Below are 19,571 nucleotides of genomic sequence, written 5' to 3' on the forward strand. Positions count from 1 at the left end.
GAGTTTTATGCACTATTCAGATTATGGGGGGGGGGGGGGTGGAGTTTATTCCCTGTTTAGGATATGGGGTGGAGTTTTATGCACTATTCAGATTATGGGGCAGGAGTTTATTCCCTGTTTAGGATATGGGGTGGAGTTTTATGCACTATTCAGATTATGGGGCAGGAGTTTATTCCCTGTTTAGGATATGGGGTGGAGTTTTATGCACTATTCAGATTATGGGGCAGGAGTTTATTCCCTGTTTAGGATATGGTGTGGAGTTTTATGCACTATTCAGATTATGGGGCAGGGGTTTATTTGCTATTCAGGTTATGGGGGTGGAGTTTTATGCACTATTCAGATTATGGGGCGGGAGTTTATTCCTTATTCAGACTACGGGGCGGGGCGTTATTCCCCATTCAGGTTACGGGGCGACTTGTCCCACCGCCTCCAGCCGGTATAGGTGTGTCTGAGTCACCTGTCGCGGCGGTTCCCAGGCGCCGGCCGCTTGAGAAGTTGGTAAAATCGGCAAAGCCCGAAAGAACTCGGGGGATGTAGTGAGGGGCAAAGACCCCCAGGGGAAAGGGTCTGAGAGGGAGGTGGTGATCGAGGGAAGAGATGATTTCGGCCTCCGGGGTGCGTTACCAGAGGGTCCAGGCCGAGGACTGGAATGAGGAGGAGGAGGAGGAAGGAAAAGTCACTATCAACCTGTACTCGTAAGTATTAGTTTCTCAAATAATGGCACATGATTCTCTTTTTTTAAAAAAAACACAAGGAAAAAGTTGGACATGCATTCCTTATTTAAAAAAAAATGTGACCAGCAGTAAAACACCTGTGTTTAGACATTTCTCATGGAAGGCCAGTGCTCTCTAATAAAGTATAAAATCCTGTGACTGTAAATGCAGGAGATCCGTAACTTTTTTTTTGTGAGAAGGACAGTATTTATATAGTGCCTTTCACCACCTGCTGTATCAGCTGTGGGGCACAATGGGTCACAGAGTTCTGTGTCAGGTCCCACCTCAGGGCTTTATCACAAAAATCATGGTTGACACTCCAGTGTGGTACTGAGCAAGTGACGCCCTGTCTTTTCTGATGAGACTTTAAACAGAGACCCTATCTGCCTGCTCCAGAGAAGTGTAGGAGAGCAATTCCTGTTGTTTTGGACAAATTTATTCCCCCAATTAACATCACAAAAGGAAGCAGATTTTTCTAGGCATTATCACATTGCTGTTTGTAGATGTTTGCTGTGCACAAATTGGCTGCTGCGTTTCCGACATTACAGCATTGACTACACGTCAAAACTAGTTCACAAATAGACTGAGTAAAGATGGCAGATTTCGTTTCCTAAAGGGCGGTTGTGAACCAGTTAGGATTTTACAACACTTTGTTTTACAAATACTGTTTTTTTATTTACAAATTTTTTAAACTGAATTTAAAATCTCAACTTTTTGTAGTTGGATTCAAACTGGTGCTCTCTGGAATTATGTAATATAAGTACGTACTAGGAACATAGCTACCACGCTAACATACACTCCATTGCAAAACACCTTAAGACAATCTCAAATTTGTTTCTTAATTTAAAAAAAAGATATTCTTGGGTATGCTTGCCGGTAAGATCAAATTTATTTCCCATCCTTAGTTAACAATTGATAAGGATGTTAGGGGATATTGTGGATTTTCACTAACCCTGAGACTGACTTCCTTCCCAATGTTGCAGTGGATATCTTGTGGGATTGCTCAGAGTGACAGGAAGAAGCCATTCAACCCTCTGAGCCTTTCCCCCAATCAATTAGATCTGACCTCTGTCTTAACAACATTTTTTGTTCCATATTCTTTTTGTGTTCACTGCCTGAAGGCAGGTCCTTGGTGATCGCTGTGGTTCAGCAACCAAAGTGCTGTGATTTTGTTTACTATGGGTTGGGCGAGGAGGCAGGTCCTGAGTCAAACCACGTGCTGTTGCCTTTTTAATCTGATCCAAACACAAGTTGTCTAACCAATTGTTAACTGGTCCCTGCCTTGATTCCATATCTCTTAACTAAAATCTGTCAGTTTCAGTTTTGAAACTTTCAGTAGCTCCCAGTATCAGCAGAATTTTTGGGGACAGTTCCAGGTTACCACTACCCTTTATGTGAAGAAGTGCTTCCTGACATCACCTTGAACAGCCTAGCTCTAATTTTAAGCCCCATTGTTCTGGTTACCCCCCCCCCCCCACTGGAAATAGTTTATATCTGTCCTATCTACTCCTTTAATCATCTTAAACACCTCATTTAGTGTTTAATATCTAACGAGTAAATCCCTCATGGTTGGAGGGAGGAGCTGGTTTGAAGTGATGTGTGCGAAGTACTGATAGTACAATTCTAACAGGGCTAGACAGACCTAGATGCAGGGAGGGTGTTTCCCCTAGTTGGGGAGTCTAGAACCAGGGGCCACAATGTCAGGATAAGGGGCAGGCCATTTAGGACAGATGAAAAATTTCTTCACTGAGGGTGATCAACCTGTGGAATTTTCTCCCACCGAAGGCTTTGGAGGCTGGGTCACTGAGTATATTCAAGAAAGAAATTGATACATTTTTGGAAAAGAGGGGCATCAAGGGGTAAGGAGAGAAAGCGGGAATATGACGTTGAGATAGAGGATCAGCCATGATCATATTGAATGGCGGAGCAGGCTCGAAGGGCTGTATGGCCTACTCCTGCTCCTAGTTTCTAAGTAAGCAAACAATGGATTCACTGGCATGGCTCTTGCTGTGTTGCAGTTGGTCAAAGGGAGAGTGTCCTGGTTCTAGGATCATGTTTGCTGAGATTACTGCATCGTGTACACAAATGGAAAACTTTTTGAAGATTATTGGTAGATTCTACAGTTCCCTCCCAATAGAATAGTCCTTGATTCCTGTCCTCCAGAGACTGAGTACGTAAACCGGGCTGACTTTCACAGTGTCAGCACTGAGGGAGTGCTTCACTGTTGGAGATGCTGCCTTTTGGATGAGACATTAAACTGAAATACTAGGGCCACTATTTGGAAGAAGAGCAGGGAATTTCTCCCTGGTGCTCTTGCCAACATTTATCCCTAGATAAACGTCACTAGAACAGTTTCATTGGTCATTTATTTCATTACTGTGTGTGGGAACTTGCTGTGCACAAATTGGCTACTGTCTTTTCCCCCTATGTTATAGCAGTGATTATGCTTCAGAAGTACTTCATTGGCCGTGAAATTCTTTGGATGCCCTGAGGCTGTGAAAGGTATTGTAGAGTGTATCTTGTTGGTTCTTTAACAGCACACTCAAGATCAGACAGCCAGGTCCTAACACTCTGCACAGCTTCCTTGCACGTTTATCTGCTGTGCTACTATGGCACAATATCCGCACCTCTGCTGTGAATAGATAGTTACACCATTTACTCTATACATAAAGCCTCACAGCTCCAGTATTAGTCACATTTTGATGCATAGTAAGAGCCACTTAAATCACCCAATTTATTTTGATAAATTTGTAACATGCCTGATGAAATGGATCAAAGTGTGTTTTTATTAATCATGTTGGTTTAAGAGCATTCATTACCACTTCTGAAGGTGCCAGGAGACTCTAAGTTTATCTAGCATGGATTATTAATAGCCTCAGAAAATGCCCAGATTCAGGAAATGTCTTTTATTAGTCTATTTATGATTGGCCTTGAAGTTGCTCACAGTTCCTTCTGTGGGACACTTAAATTCTATGAACTGTCAAGTTCTTTTACCTCAGTCGCATTGTATCATGGAATTGCTGTTGTGACTGGATGTCACTGTCTTTGCATTCCACTTGTGATTTGGTTTTAAGCTGTAAGGTTATCATTATATAGGTCTTTCAGACCTCCCAGCATTAGATGGCATTGCTGTTACTTGAAGGTCCATCTTCCCGATTGTCATTCTAGGTGCTGCACGTAAGTTTCTTGGATTCTTAATTTATCTTTGAACTTCTCTAGTCTCAAGCATTTCCTGCGGAGCAAATTTTATTTTAGAGCATTTGAGCTTTACCACTTTAGAGGGTCCACCTGTTGAAAAAGAATTCTGATCTAGCTTGAGATTGACCCCATCTCTCAATTGCAAAACAATCATGCCTTTAAAGCTGGGGGAGGGGGGAGGGGGGGTGGTGTGGTCTTGCATCTGTGCTTTAGCAGGCTAATGCATTGCCCATTACATGTAAACCATAAGACGTAGGAGCAGAAGTAGGCCATTCAGCCCATCGAGTCTGTTCCATCATTCAATGAGATCATGACTGATCTGATAATCCTCAATTCTACTTTCCTGTCTTTTCCCCATAACCCTTGAATCCCTTACTGATTAAAATTCTGTCTATCTTAGCCTTGAATGTACCTAATGACCCAGCCTCTACAGCCCTCTGTGGTAAAGAATTCCACAGATCCACTACCTTCCGAGAGAAGAAATTCCTCTTCATCTCTGTCTTAAATGGGTGAGCCCCTTACTCTGTGATTAGGCCCTCTGGTCTTAGACTGTCCCACAAGGGGAAACCTCTCTGCATCTAGGATGAGATAAGGGCAGCATAGTTAGAAGTAACTCCAGGAAACAGAATGTTTACAGCACAGAAGGAGGCTATCAGCCCATTGTGTCCATACCAGCTCTCTGCAAGAGCAACGCAACTATCTGCACTCCAGTGCCTTTTCCCCATAGCCCTGTAGATTTCTTCTCTTTAGATAATTATCCGATTCTGTTTTGAAAGGCTCTATTGAATCTGCCTCCTTCACGCTGTCAGGCAGTGTATTCTAGATCGTAGCTACTCCCTGCATTTAAAAAAACATTTCCTCTTGGCACCATTTCAAATCTGTGTCCTCTGGTTTTTGATACTTTCACCAGTGAGAACAGCTTCTCCCTATCTTCTCTGCCCAGACCCCGCATGAGTTTGAACACGTCTGTCAAATCTCCTCTCAATCGTTTCTTCATGAATGCCAGCCCCAGCTTTATCAGTCTATCCATGTAACTGAAGTCCCTCATCTGTCGAGCCATTCTCGTAAATCCTTTCTGTACCATGCCCAGTGCCTTCACGCCCTTTCTAAAGCGTGGTGTCCAGGATAGGACATGCTATTCCAGTTCAGAGCAGGAGTAGGTCATTTGGCCCCTCGAGCCTGCTCCACCATTCAGTAAGATCATGGCTGATCTGATTGTGGCCTCAGCTCCACATTCCACCTACCTTTCACTCCCTTGTTTGTGAAGAACCTATTTACCTCTGCCTTAAAAATATTCATTGACCCTGCTCTCCACTGCTCTCTGGGGAAGAGAGCTCCAAAGATTCATGACCCTCTGAGAGAAAAATATTCTTCTCATCTCAGTCTTAAATGGGAGATCCATTATTTTTAAACTCTGTCCCCTAGTTCAAGTCTCTCCCCAAGGGAAAACATCCAGTCGACATCCGCCCTACCAAGTCCTCTCAGGATTTTATTTGTTTCAATAGGATCAGCTCTCGAATCTTCTAAACTCCAATGGGTATAGGCCCAGCCTGTCCACTCTTCCAGCTGGGAAGAGTGTCCTGCAGTCAGTTCTTGTTGAAAATAACAAGAGTGACATCACAAGACAGCATGAGAGAGCGGCGGAGAGATCAGATCCAGCTCGAGTGTGGGGAAGCTTCAAAAAGTGACGTCAGCACAAAAGTAAGAGTAGTGGGTAAATGTTTTTCTCCAGATTAAGCCAAGGAAAGGTAAGAGTTCTAGTTTTTATTTAAAGTACATAAATAATTTAATTTTTTTTTGCTGTATTTAACTTAAAGTAAGGGTTTTTTTTTCAACTAGAGGCATGGCAGGGCAGCTCAGTCCCATGTAATGTGCCGTCTGCAATGTGTGGGAGGTCCTGGACGCTCCATGCGCTCTGACTGACCACGTGTGCAGGAAGTACCACCAGCTGCAGCTACTTGAGCTCCGAGTTTCGGAGCTTGAGCAGCAGCTGGAGGCACCGAGGTACGTCCGCGAGGCTGGGAGTTTCATGGATAGCACGTTTTTAGACATGGTCACCCCACAGCTTATGGAAGTGCAGACAGAGGGGATGGGTGACCATCAGTCAGAAGAAAGGTATCAAGCAGGTGGTCAGGAAAACCCCAGGGTGCATCTCGCTCAAGAACCATTTTCCTGTGTTGGAAAACGGTGAGAGTGACGATTCCTCTGGGGAGTGCATCCACACTCATGCCTGTGTGAGTGGCTCAGCTGCGCAGGGGAGGAGGAAAAAGAGGGGAAGAGCAATAGTGGTAGGAGACTCGATAGTAAGGGGCACAGTGAGGTGTTTCTGTGGCCGTAGACGTGACTCCAGGATGGTATGTTGCCTCCCTGGTGCCAGGGTCAAGGATGTCACAGAACCGCTTCAGGGCATTCTAAAGGGGGAGGGCAAGCAGACAGAGATTGTGGTACATATAGGTCACAATGACATAGGTAGAAAGAGGGATGAGATCCTGCAAGCAGAATTTAGGGAGCTAGGAAACAGATTAAAAAACAGGACCTCAAAGTTAGTAATCTCTGGATTACATCCGGTGCCACGTGCTAGTGAGTATGGAAGTAGGAGGTTAGTCCAGATGAATGTGTGGCTGGAGAGATGGTGCAGGAGGGAGAGCTTTAGATTTCTAGGACATTGGGACTGTTTATGGGGGCGGTGGGAACTGTGGAATGTGGGCAGCTCGCACCTGAACCGGAATGGGACCAACATCCTTGCAGGGAGGTAGCTAGGGCTGTTGGGGAAGATTTAAGCTAACTTAGCAGGGCGATGGGGTCCTGAGAGGAGGTTCAGCAGGGGGAGATGCACAGCCAAAATTGGAAGAGAGAGCAAGTGAGTCTGGAAGACATAGAAATTATAGGCCAGTTAAGACACAAGGGAGTTTGGCAAGATTGGATGGTATTTATTTTAATGCAAGGAGTCTGACGAATAAGGCAGATGAGTTTAGGGCACAAATCAACACATTGAAGTATGATCTCATTGCTGTCACAGAGACATGGTTGAGAGAGGGGCAGGATTGGCAGCTCAATATTCCAGGATATAGGGTCTTCAGGTGAGACAGGGAAGGAGGTAAAAGAGGAGGGGGTATCGCAATATTGATCATGGGATCAATTACAGCAGTAAGGAGGGATGACATCTTAGAAGGCTCCTCAAATGAAGCCATATGGGTGGAAGGAACTGAAAAACAAAAAAGGAGCAATCACATTGCTGGGAGTGTACTATAGGCCCCCAAACAGTCAGAGAGAAATAGAAGAACATTTATGTAGGCAAATTTCAGAGAAGTGTAAAAATAATGGGGTAGTAATAGTGGGGGATTTCAACTTCCCCAACATTAACTGGGCTAGTCATAGTGTGATAGGTTTAGAGGGAGCGGAATTCTTAAAATGCATTTAGGAGAGCTTTTTAAGCCAGTACGTAGAAGCTCCTACAAGAGAGGGGGTGGTCCTGGACTTAATTTTAGGGAATGAAGCTGGGCAAGTGGTAGAGATATCAGTGGGGGAGCATTTTGCAGATAGTGATCATAACTCCATTAGATTCAAGGTTGTTATGGAAAAGTACAAAGATGGGCCAGAAATCAGAGCTCTAAATTGGGGGAAGGCCGATTTTAATAAGATCAGATATGATTTGGCCAGAGTGGACTGGGGGCAGCTACTTTTAGGTAAATCTGCGTCAGAACAGTGGGACTCATTCAAGAAGTAAATAGGCAGAATGTAGGGCCAGCATATTCCAGTAAAGGTAAAGGGTGGGACCAACAAACCCAGGGAACCCTGGATGTCGAGGGATATACAGGATTGGATAAAGAGAAAAAGGGAGGCTCGTGGCAGATACTGAGGACTCAAAACAGTGGAAGCCCTAGAGGAGTATAGAATGTGTAGGGAGGAACTTAAAAAGGAAATTAGGAGAGCAAAAAGGGGGCATGAAAGAAGATTGACAGATAAAATAAAGGAAAATCCAAAGTTATTTTACAAGTACATTAAGAGTAAGAGGATAACTAGGGAAAGGGCTGGGCCCGTTAAGGACCATAGTGCTAATTTGTGTGTGGAGCCGGAAGACGTAGGTAGGGTTCTAAATCAATACTTTGTGTCAGTGTTCACAAGTGAGAGGGACGACGTGGTTATCGAAATCAGGTAGAAGGATGTAATATAATTAAAGAAATTAGCATAGAAAGGGAGGAGGTTCTAAGTGGTCTGGCAGCCTTAAAAGTAGGTAAATCTCCAGGCCTGGATGAAATGTATCCCAGGCTGTTGAGTGAGGCAAGGGAGAAGATAGCAGGGGTGCTGGCAATAATTTTCAATATCTCTCTGGTCACAGGAGAGGTGCCAGAGGACAGGAAGACAGCCAATGTGGTACCGTTATTCAAGAAGGGAGGAAGGGATAAACCAGGGAACTACAGGCCAGTCAGTGGTGGGGAAGCTATTGGAAGCAATTCTGAGGGACAGAATTAATCTACACTTGGAGAGGCAGGGATTAATCAAGGACAGTCAGCATGGTTTTGTTAAGGGAGGTAATGTCTGACCAATTTGATTGAATTTTCTGAAGAGGTGACCAGGTGTGTAGATGTGGGCAATGCATTTGACGTAGTCCAGTTGGACTTCAGCAAGGCTTTTGATAAGGTCCCGCATGGGAGACTGATAACGAAGGTAAAAGCCCATGGGATCCAAGCCAATTTGGCAAATTGGATCCAGAATTGGCTGGGTGGCAGGAAGCAGCGGGCGATGGTCGAGGGGTGTTTTTATGACTGGATGCCTGTGTCCAGTGGGGTTCCACAGGGATCGATGTTGGGTCCCTTGTTGTTTGTGGTATATATAAACGATTTAGACTTGAATGTAGGAGTGTTGATCAGTAAGTTCACAGAAGGCATGAAAATTGGTGGGGTGGTGAACAGTGAGGAGGGCAGCCTTAGATTACAGGAGGATATAGACGGACTGGTCAGATGGGCTGATCAGTGGAAATGGAATTTAATTTGGATAAGTGTGAGGTGATGCACTTGGGCAGGACAAAGAAGGCACGGGAATAGACGATGAATGGTAGGACCCTGGGAAATACCGAGGATCAGAAGGACCTTAGTGTGCATGCCCACAGGTACCTTAAGGTAGCAGGACAGGTAGGTAAGGTGCTTAAGAAAGCAAATGGGATACTTGCCTTTATTAGCCGAGGCATAGAATATAAGAGCAGGGAGATTATGCTGGAACTGTATAAAATGCTGATTAGACCACAGCTAGAGTATTGTGCACAGTTCTGGAATCTACATTATAGGAAGGATGTGATTGCACTAGAGAGAGCGCAGAGGAGATTTACCAAGATGTTGCCTGGGCTGGAGAGTTTTAGTTATGAGGTGAGATTAGGTAGTCTGGGGTTATTTTTCCTAGAGCAGAGGAGATTGAGGGGGGACATGATTGAGGTGTATAAAATTATGAGGGGCATAGATAGGGTAGACAGGGAAGAGCTTTTCCCCTTGGTGGAGGGATCAATAACCAGGGAACATAGATTTAAGGTAAGGGGCAGGAGGTTTAGAGGGGATGTGAGGAAGAATCTTTTCACCCAGAGGGTGGTGGGAATCTGGAACTCTCTGCCTGAAAGGGTGGTGGAGGCAGAAACGCTCATAACATTTAAGAAGCATTTGTATGAGCACTTGCGATGCCATGGCATACAAGGCTTTGGGCCTCGTGCTGGAAAATGGGATTAGAATAGATATTATTTGACTGGCTCAGACTCAATTGGCCTTCTCTGAACTGCTTCTAATGCATTTCTATCCTTTCTTAAATAAGGAGACCAAGACTGTATGCAGTACTTCAGATGTGCTCTCAGTGACACCCTGGACAACTGTAGCAAAACATCCCTACTTTTAAATTTCATTCCCCTTGCAATAAATGACATTTCATTTGCCTTCCTAATCACTTGCTGTACCTGCATGATGGGGGTCGGTTAGCTCAGTTGGCTGGACGGCTGGTTTGTGATGCAGTGAGGCCAACAGCATGGGTTCAATTCCTGTACCGGCTGAGGTCACCCATGAAGGCCCCACCTTCTCAACCTGGGGTGTGGTGACCCTGGGGTTAAACTCAGCACCAGTTGTCTCTACCTAGTGAGAGAACAGCCTCTGGGACTACAGCGACTTTTGTACTTTTATACTAACTTTTCCTAATTCATGTACCAGGACACCTAGATCTGTTTTTTCACTTCTGAGTTCTGCAACCTGCCTCCGTTTAAATAATATGCTGCTTTTCCATTCTTCCTGCCAAAGTGAACAAGCTCACATTTTCCTATTTGTGCGCACAAAAAATTGGCAAGTTCCGAGTAAGTCTTATTCAACCCAAAATGTTAACTCTATTTCTCTTTCCACAGATGCTACCAGACCGCTGAGTTGTTTTGCAGCATTTTCTGTTTTTATTTCACGTTTTCTCATGTACTCCATTTGCCGAATTTTTGTCCACTCACTTAACCTATACCCCTTTGCAAACTCCTTGTATCCTCTTCACAACTTACTTTCCTACCTATCTTTGTGTCATCAGCAAATTTAGCAACCATACATTTGGTCCCTTCATCCAAGTCATTCTTAAATTGTAAATAGCTGACGCCCTAGCACTGATCCCTGTGGCGCTCCACTTATCACATCTTGCTAACCGGAAAAAGACCCATTTATCCCCACACTCTGCTTTCTGTCAGCTAACCAATCCTCCATCCGTACTAATATGTTACCCCCACGGCAAGAGCTCTTATTTTGTGTAATAAGCTTCAGTGTGACACCTTGTCAAATGCTTTCTGGAAATCTAAGTATAGCATATCCACAGATTCCCCTTTACCCATGTTTTCTTGTTACTTCCTCAAATAACTCCCAATAAATTAATCAAACATGATTTCCCATTTACAAAACCATGTTGATTCTGCTTGGTTGCATTGAGATTTTCTAAGTGCTCCGCTATAACCTCAATAGATCCCAGTAATTTCCCTACGGCGGAAGTTAAGCTAGCTGGCCTGGAGTTTCCTGCTTTCTGTTTCCCTCCTATTTTCCAACCTGATGGGGCTTTTCCAGAATCTAGGGAATTTTGGAAAATTCAAACCAATGCACCTACTATCTCAGCAGCCACTCCTTCCAAGACCCTAGGATGAAATCCTGGGGACTTGTCGGCTTTTAGTTCTAATAATTTTCTTTGTACCCCCCCCCCCCCCCCCCCCCCCCCCCGGTGATTGTAATCGTTTTAAGTTTCTCCCTCCTTTTCACCTCTGTTTCACAATTATTTCTGGAATGTTATTTGCATCCTCTACAGTGAAAACAGACACAAAATATCTTGAAATTCATCCGCCATTTCCTTATTTTCCATTACTATATCCCCATTCTCACTCTTAGAAGACCAACGCTCACTTTACTTTTTTCCTTTTTAAATACTTGTAGAAACTCCTATCTGTTCTTTATATTTCTATCTAGTTTTCTCTTGTACCCCTAATTTCTCACTCCTTATTAAACTTTTAGTCATTCTTTGCTGCTCTTTATGTTCTGTCCATTCTTTGTGGAATTATACGCTTTTTCTTTCAATTTGATACTATCTTTAATTTCCTTAGTTAGCCACAGATAATGTCCTTCGCTTAAAATCTTTCTCACTGGAATGTGTATTTTCTGTGTCTTCTGAAATATATCCTTAAATGTCTACCACTGCATCTCGACTGACCTATCCCTTAACCTAATTTCCCAGTTCCCAGAACACTCTAATCTGATTTACCCTATGGCCAGTTTGCTCGTGGCTCAGTTAGCAATCCAGAGATTATTACCTTTTCAGGTTCTGGTTTTGTGTTTTAATTTGGCCCCTGGCTCCTCATAACAGACTTTGCAGATTTCTAATGTTGTTGGTGCCTACATGGACCATGACAACCAGATCCTCCCCCTACCACTGCAAGTTTCTCTCCAGCCCAGAGCTGATATCCTGAACCTGGGCACTGGGCAGGCAACACAGCTGTCTGGACTCTTCTCAGCTGCAGAGAACTGTGTCTATCCCCCTGACTATACTGTCCCCAACTACCACTACATTCCTATTAACTCCCCCCACTTGAATGGCTTCCTGTACAGTGGTGCCACGGTCACTTCATCCATACAGGCCACGAGAGCCTCCAGCCTGTTGGACAATTGCAAAGGCTGAGGCTCCTCCTCTTTCTACCTTCAGGGTCCCCTACCTCTTGGTCCACTCTCAGTCACACCCTCCTGTCCCTGTCCACTGGCCAATAAGAAGACCTATCCTAAGGGGTGTGACCGTCTCCTGGTACAGAGTGTCCCAGTAATTTCCCCCCCTCCTTGATGCATTAGCGTCTGCAGCTCAGCCTCCAGCTCAATGACTCTGAGCCAAAGCTCATCAGCTGCAGACAGGTTTGCCTTGAATCACCCTGGCCGCCAGAAACTCCCAAATTCTGCAGCCGTAACGCATCACCTGCCCTGCCATCTTTATGTATTAATTAATTTTTTCTTCATTAATTTATAATTAAAAACACAGCGACTCCCAATGACCTTTACCACTGCTAGTAAACCTTACTACAACTAATAAAAGCTTACAGTTACTAATAAGTTATGAGCTTTGAAGGTAAGTGAGAAAAATATTCACCAACAAAGCACATATCTGTTTTCCTGTGATGTCACACTTTGATTTTTCTCAGAATGCAGCTGCTGCACTCTGGAGCCACAGACTGGACTGGATTGGATAGTTCTCTAGGTGCTGCTGACTGCCTCTGGGCCCTCCTTTGGCCCGCTCCTCTGGTGGTGATGAGCTTTATATAGTGTAAGAAGGAAATGGGAGAGATCAAGTTGGCTGGGCATGATTCATCTCCGTTTGTAACCAGAGGTTGTGGGAGAAGCCTTTAAGGTTGTAGAACTGTAGGGAAGAGGGACATCCCAATACCTGACGATGGAGCATCCACAGCCCTCCGGGGTAGGGAATCCTAAAGATTCACAGCTCTTGGAGTAAAGAAATGTTTTCTCATCTCAGTCCTAAATGATCATTCCTTTATCCTGAGTCTGTGCCCTGTGTTTTAGATTCCCCAGTCAGCAGAAACAACCTTTGTGTCCAGCCTGTCAAGTCCCTTCAGAATTTTGTCGGTTTCAATGAGATCAGCTCTCATGCTTCTAAACTCCAGAGAATATAAACCCAATTTACTCAGCTGCCCATCTCAGGACAACCCCCTCATTCCAGGTATCCATTTAGTGAACCTTTGCTGTAATGTCTCCAATGTTAAGTATATCCTTTCTTAAATACGGAGATCAAAACTGCACACAGTATTCCAGATGTGGCCTCGCCAAAGCCCTGCACCATTGTAGCAAGACCTCTTTATTCTTGTACTCCAATCCCCTTGCAGTGAAGGACAGCATGCCATTTTCCTTCCTAATTGTTTGCTGTACCTGCATGCTAACTTTGTGTCCCTTGTACGAGCACACCCAAGTCCCTAACATCAATATTTACAAGTTTCATGCCTTTTAAAGAATATTCTGCTTTTCTATTTTTTGACCAAGTGAATAACCTCTCACTTTCATTGGTCCACCAACACACCAAATTTGAATTCTCTTCTTTGTGTTCAAATCCCTCCATGGCCTTATGTGTCCCCTATTTCTGTAACCACCTCCAACCCCATAACAGAGTTCCCTCCACTCCTCAAAATCTGACACCTTGAACATCCCTGATTTCTATTACTCCACCATTGGCAACCACCCAAGGCTCTAGAATCCTCTCTGCCTCTCTACCTCTCTGTCCTCCTTTTAGGATGCTCCTTAAACCTTCCCTTAATATCTCCTTATGTGTCAATCAAATTTTGACAGATAATGCTCCAGTGATGTAACTTGGGACCTTTTTTGTCATGTTAAAGGTACTATATAAAAGCAAGTTGTTGTTGTGTGTCGCCTCACCGCTCTAAGAATAAGAGGAGATTGGATAGAGGTGTTTTAAAATCATGAATATCTTACGTAGAGTTACGAAAGAGAATTTGCTTCTAATGGCTCAAGGTTCAATAACCAAAGGACACAGATTTAAGATCATTGGCAAAGGAACCAGAGGGGACAATGGAAAAACTTCTTTACACAACAACAAATGGTTAGGATTTGGAGTACACTGCATGATAAGCTAATGGAAACAGATTCAATAGCATTCAAAAGGCAGTTGTGTAAAATATTGTAGGGATATGGGGCAAGAGTGGGTGAAGAAGTTAGGTACCATCCAAGATAAAGCAACCTTCTTGATCGGCACCCCATTCACCAGTATAAACATTCACTCGCTCCACCACTGGCACACAGTGACAGCAGTGCTTACGATATACACTGCTGCAACTTGCTAAGGCTCCTTCAACAGCATCTTTCAAACCTGTGACTGACTACCTAGGAGAATGAGGGCAGCAGACTCATGGGAAATCCACCAGCTGCAAGTTCCCCTCCAAGCCACACTTCATCCTGACTTGGAAATATATTTCTGTTCCTTCCCTGCCACTAGGTCAAAATTCCTAAAACTCCTTCCCTAACAGCACTGTGGGTGTAACTAGACCAGAAGGACTGCCGCAGTTCAAGGTGGTGGTTCGCCATCACCTGCTCAAGGGCAACTGGGGAGGGGCAATAAATGGTAGTCTGGCCAGTGACACCCACATCCCAAGAATGAATAAAAATACGTGGGACTAACTGAATTGCTCTTCAAGAGAACTGGAGCATACTTGGAATGGCCGAATGGTGGTGTCCTGTGCTTTATGATTCTGCGATTTACTCTCCAAATGTAATGACCAACAAGCCCCATTCTGTGGGGAGAGAGACACAGATAACGTTTCGAGCCCTAGATCTGAAGAAGAGTCATACGGACTCAATGTTATCCCTGTCTCTCGCTCTCTCTGCACGGATGCTGTCGGACCTGCTGAGTTTTTCCAGCATTTTTTTGTTTTTGTTTCAGATTTCCAGCATCCGCAGTATTTTGCTTTTATTATATAAGCCTCATTCTGTGCCTGCTTATAAGGTTGAATCCTGACTCTTCCAGTTTCCACCCAAATGTGCCATACTTTGAAAGAGTCTACGCCCACATTGAATTGTCTTAAAATTAGAGCCACCCCTTTCAGAAGTGACATTACAAAACGCTTCTACACTCAACATTTTCTCCTCCTGTCGCCTCTGGTTCTTTGCCAGTCACCTTCAATCTGTATCCTCTGGATCCTGACCCTCCTGCTATTGTAAATAGTTTCTCCTTATCTGCTCCATTAAAACACTTGATGATTTTGAACACCTCTTAAATCTCTCCATAACCTTCACTGCTTTAAATAATAATGAATTTACAAACACCATAAGGAAAGATTTGTAAATAAAATAAAATTTACAATCCTGTGCACTACAAACTCTGCTGGCAAGGGACTCTGTGAATATTAAACCGGTGATTCGATGGTGGAAACAGCAAATGTAAACTGCAGTATCTTTGCTTGGGCGGTTTATAGGATTAACTAAACCGCTCAATTGGATTACTGCCTTGTAATTCACCGAGATATCTATTGTCCTCTGCGTAATGACATTTTGATTAATGCGCCTCTCTGCCTGCCTGTTTGCAAATATTTACATACCCTGTGGCATATCTAAAATCTTGCAGAGGACTTGAGAACAAAGGTTCACACCTACCTTCACCCCTCTCCCCTCCAGCCCTTTCTAATAAGCTCCTCATTTAAGGTGAGCTGACTGGGGAGAGGCAGAGGTAAATTGATCAAGGTCGTATCTGAATGATCTCGTAGCGGGTTGGCACTGGCAGACAGCTGGGCACTCCCTGTTATTTAAGGTGAGATTTACTTTCGTAGAGGTGGGGGTTGATCGTATGTATAAGAGGAATGTAGAAAGGGTGAAATTTATTTTAGCTGGCGAAATAAACAAGTAGCTGTTTCCTTAAGTTATCGGCCAGATGTATTCTGCAGCTGTCTGTTTTTAATTCATTTAAGACTTTTATTGAAATGGGGGTCACAGACTTGAAGTTAATGCAGGAAGCGCACTGATGTCATTTTCAAGAAGTTACGATGGATCCTGGGAGTGCCCTCCTGCTCCTCGATCAAACACAGAATTAACCAAACCTTTAAAATTCAGAAAATGCTGGAAAAACTCAGCAGGTCTAACAGCATCTGTGGAGATAAAGACCGGGTTAATGTTTTGAGTCCATATGACACACTTTCAGAGCTCTGAAGAAATCATATGGACTTGAAATGTTAACTCTTTCTCTCTCCACAGATGCTGCTAGACCTGCTGAGTTTTTCCAGCATTTCCTGTTTTTGTTTAAGACTTCCAGCATCTGCAATATTTTTTGCTTTCATCCAAGTATCATTTCATGTCTGGCTCTGTTGTAAACTAATGGATAGAGATTAATCACTGTAATGAATCAACAATTCCATCATTATTGTATAATGTGACCACCTGGATGTAAAGTCCAAAGACATGGTGAAACAATGGGAATTTGCATTCCAAGAGGAAAATATGTATAAAGGAGTGAAGGCAGTGTGTAAGGATAGGCATTCTAAGATCTAACAAGTGTGAAAAGCCTTCAGTATCTAAGCCTCAAGCTGCTGTCTACAAAGAACTGAAGTTAGAAAAACTCACTTTTCGAATTCGACTGTTTCAGGGTATAGTGTGTTACTTTGTCTGGGTCTTTTAAAATCTGTGATCTTATGTTGCCTTAACGAAGGTGTAACTGGGGTTTAGATTAATTAGGGGAGTTAGAAGTTATCATAGTAATTTGTAGATCTATGTGTATACATAAAATCATTTCTTCTATTAATAAAGGTTTAATTTAGTTTTGTAAGAAACCTATAAGACTCAGTGGTCTTATTCCTACTGATTTCAAGGTGCGCATCTCAAAATTTATACAAATGGCAAAACAGTTGTGGCAGTTGTTTCATGTTTCTGTTTGGGATTTGAGCAGCTCAGCGTTTACCATTGACTGTGCTGTAACAAAGCTAAGGGCTCTGTGCGGGATATATTTGAGATTCCTTGATTGGGTTGGAGTTGGTGAATCTTAGGGCTATGAGTACTAGAAGTACTTTGAGTTAAGGAGTTGGGATGAGGTTTTTTTTTGAAGTGGTGAGACTGCAATATGGCCTTGGCAGGTGCTAAGACTTGTCTGGGAGTTAAAGTATTAACTTTGGCTGGTTTGCAAAAGGTAACTTAAGTAAATGGCATTGGTGGATAGGTTACAATTGCGATTACCTGTAGGGGCAAAGAAAACGGACATAATTGAAGGTGTAGCATAGCATTTGAAATTGGGAGGAATACCTGAGAGACCAAGTCCTCCAAGGGGGGTAGGTCATTGGAATGGGCTCAAATTCAGTTGCAAATGGAAAAAATTGGAACTAGAGGCAGCAGAAAAAGAAAAAGAGAAAGGAAATTCCAAATGGATCAGGCAGAAAGGCAGGAGAGAGAGAGAAAGAAAACAAGAAAGGGAATTGGAAATGGCGAGGCTAGAAAAGAGGAATGTGAAAAAAGAGAGAATCCCAGTTTAAAATACAGGTATTTGAAAAAAGAGACACCAGTAGGTGAGGAAGGACTTATTTCCAGATCAGAACCCAGTGGGGAGATGTTTAAATTTGTACAAGCTCTTCCAATGTTTGAGGAAAGAGATGCTGAAGCATTAGTCCATAAATGTAGGAGCAGAAGTAGACCATTCGGCCCATCGAGTCTGCTCTGCCATTCAGTGAGATCATGGCTGATCTGATAATTCTCACCTCCACTTTCCTGTCTTTTCCCCATAACCCTTGATTCCTTTACTGATTAAAAATATGTCTATTTCCACCCTGAATATATTTAACGACCCAGTTTCTACAGCCCTCTGCGGTAAAGAGTTCCACAGATTAACTACCCCCTGAGAGAAGAAATTCCTCCTCATCTCTGTTTTAAATGGGTGACTCCTTACTCTGAGATTATGTCCTCTGGTTCTAGACTCTCCCACAAAGGGAAACAACCTCTCAGCATCTACCCCATCAAGCCTCCTAAGAATGTCATTTGTTTCAATAAGGTCGTGTCTCATTCTTCTAAGCTCCAATGAGTACAGGCCCAATCTACTCAACCTCTCCTCATAAGAAACTCCCTCCATACCCAGAATCAAACTGGTGAACCTTCCTTGGACTGCCTCCAATGCCAGTGTATCTTTCCTTAGATAAGGGGACCATGGTATTCTAGGTCTGGTCTAACCAGTGCCTTGTATGGTTTTAGCAAGACTTCTGTATTTTTATACTCCATTCCCTTTGAAATAATGGCCAATATTCCATTTGCCTTCCCTATTACCTGCTGAACGTTCATGTTAGCTTTTTGGGATTCATGCACAAGGACTCCCAAATCCCTCTGCTGCAGCTTTCTGCAGTCTTTCTCCATTTAAATAATATCAGCTTCTCTATTCTTTCCGCCTCAGTGCATAACCTCATATTTTCCCACATTATATTCCATCTGTCCTTTTGTCCACTTGCTTAACCTGATATATCCTTCTGTAGACTCCTTTATTTCATTTGAGAAGATAGCTAAACAGATGAAATGGTCACAGGAAAACTGGGCATTGTTGTTGCAACTTCGGTTAGTGGGTAGAGCACATGAGCTTTATGCTCCACTGTCAGAAGTAATGTCGGCGAACTATGATGTGGTAAAGTCTATTTTGAGTGCACGTGAGTTGGTTCCTGAAGCATACAGGCAGAAATTTAGGAAAATGAGAAAACAGCCTGGGCAAACTTATATTGAAAAAAAACAAAAACAGAATTACCTGGAAAAACTCAGGTCTGGCAGCATCGGCGGAGAAGAAAAGAGTTGACGTTTCGAGTCCTTATATTGAGTTTGGAAGTGTAAAACAAAGTAATTTTGACCGGTGGGCACAGGCATTAAAGATAGGGACAGCGTATGCAGCTCTTAGAGAGGTAATTCTTTTTGAAGAATTTAAAGATTTGATTCCTTTGGTACTGAGAACTCATGTGGAGGAACAGAAGGTTGAAATGGTAAGACAAGCAGTAGAGGTAGCTGATGGTTGAGTTAGTTCATTGAGCCTAACCTTTTTTTCATCACCCTTTCAAATCAGTGATAGATAAAGAAGTGGGAATATGTTCACAGTTTACTCAAGAGAATTCTGAGGAGCAGGTTGGAGAAATGTTTAAAGACTTTGTATGTGAAGGGGAAAGTCTTTCCATGTGTACCGGGTGGAGTAGGTAAAGATCTTAAAATTTTAAGAGACGCAGGGGCGAGTCAATCTTTAATATTGTGTGATAGAGATATTTGTTGTTCACAGGGAGTATTGCTGGAACAGGTGATAATAAATGGAGCTCATAGAGATGCGAAACTTATTCCGTAGTGGAAGGTAAATTTAAAGAGTAAGTGGAAAACAGGTGAGGTGATTGTTGGAGTAGTGGAAAAATTGCCCATTACAGGGGTTCAGTTTATTCTGGTAATGATATAGCTGAATCACAGATGTGATGCCTATGGTAGTTGAGCAGCCTGTAGAAGTGTTTTCAACAGAAGTATTGCGGAGAGAGTATCCTGGACTGTTTCCAGATTGTGAGATAATGAGATCACAGGCTCATAGGTTGAAACAAGAAGAACAGGAAGCTCAAAGGCAGAGGGAAGGTGTGGAAGTCCAATTAGCTGACACTGTGTTTGATAAAGGCAAAATACTGCAGATGCTGGAAATCTA

General features: G+C 43.3%; 1 protein-coding gene across 2 annotated transcripts in view; it reads left to right on the forward strand.

The window, feature by feature from the left end:
* The first annotated feature begins 433 nt into the window (after window positions 1–433).
* The window catches only part of si:ch73-337l15.2 (glutathione hydrolase 6), a 56,305-nt gene continuing 37,167 nt past the window's right edge, over window positions 434–19,571 (forward strand). For both annotated transcript variants that reach the window (XM_041186515.1, XM_041186516.1), the window contains exon 1: window positions 434–695. In XM_041186515.1, the coding sequence (XP_041042449.1) occupies window positions 598–695 (98 nt within the window). In that variant the 5' untranslated portion in view covers window positions 434–597. The remainder of the gene's footprint in view (window positions 696–19,571) is intronic.

The sequence above is a fragment of the Carcharodon carcharias genome, chromosome 4 (assembly GCF_017639515.1).
Source record: "Carcharodon carcharias isolate sCarCar2 chromosome 4, sCarCar2.pri, whole genome shotgun sequence".
Taxonomy (NCBI): domain Eukaryota; kingdom Metazoa; phylum Chordata; class Chondrichthyes; order Lamniformes; family Lamnidae; genus Carcharodon; species Carcharodon carcharias.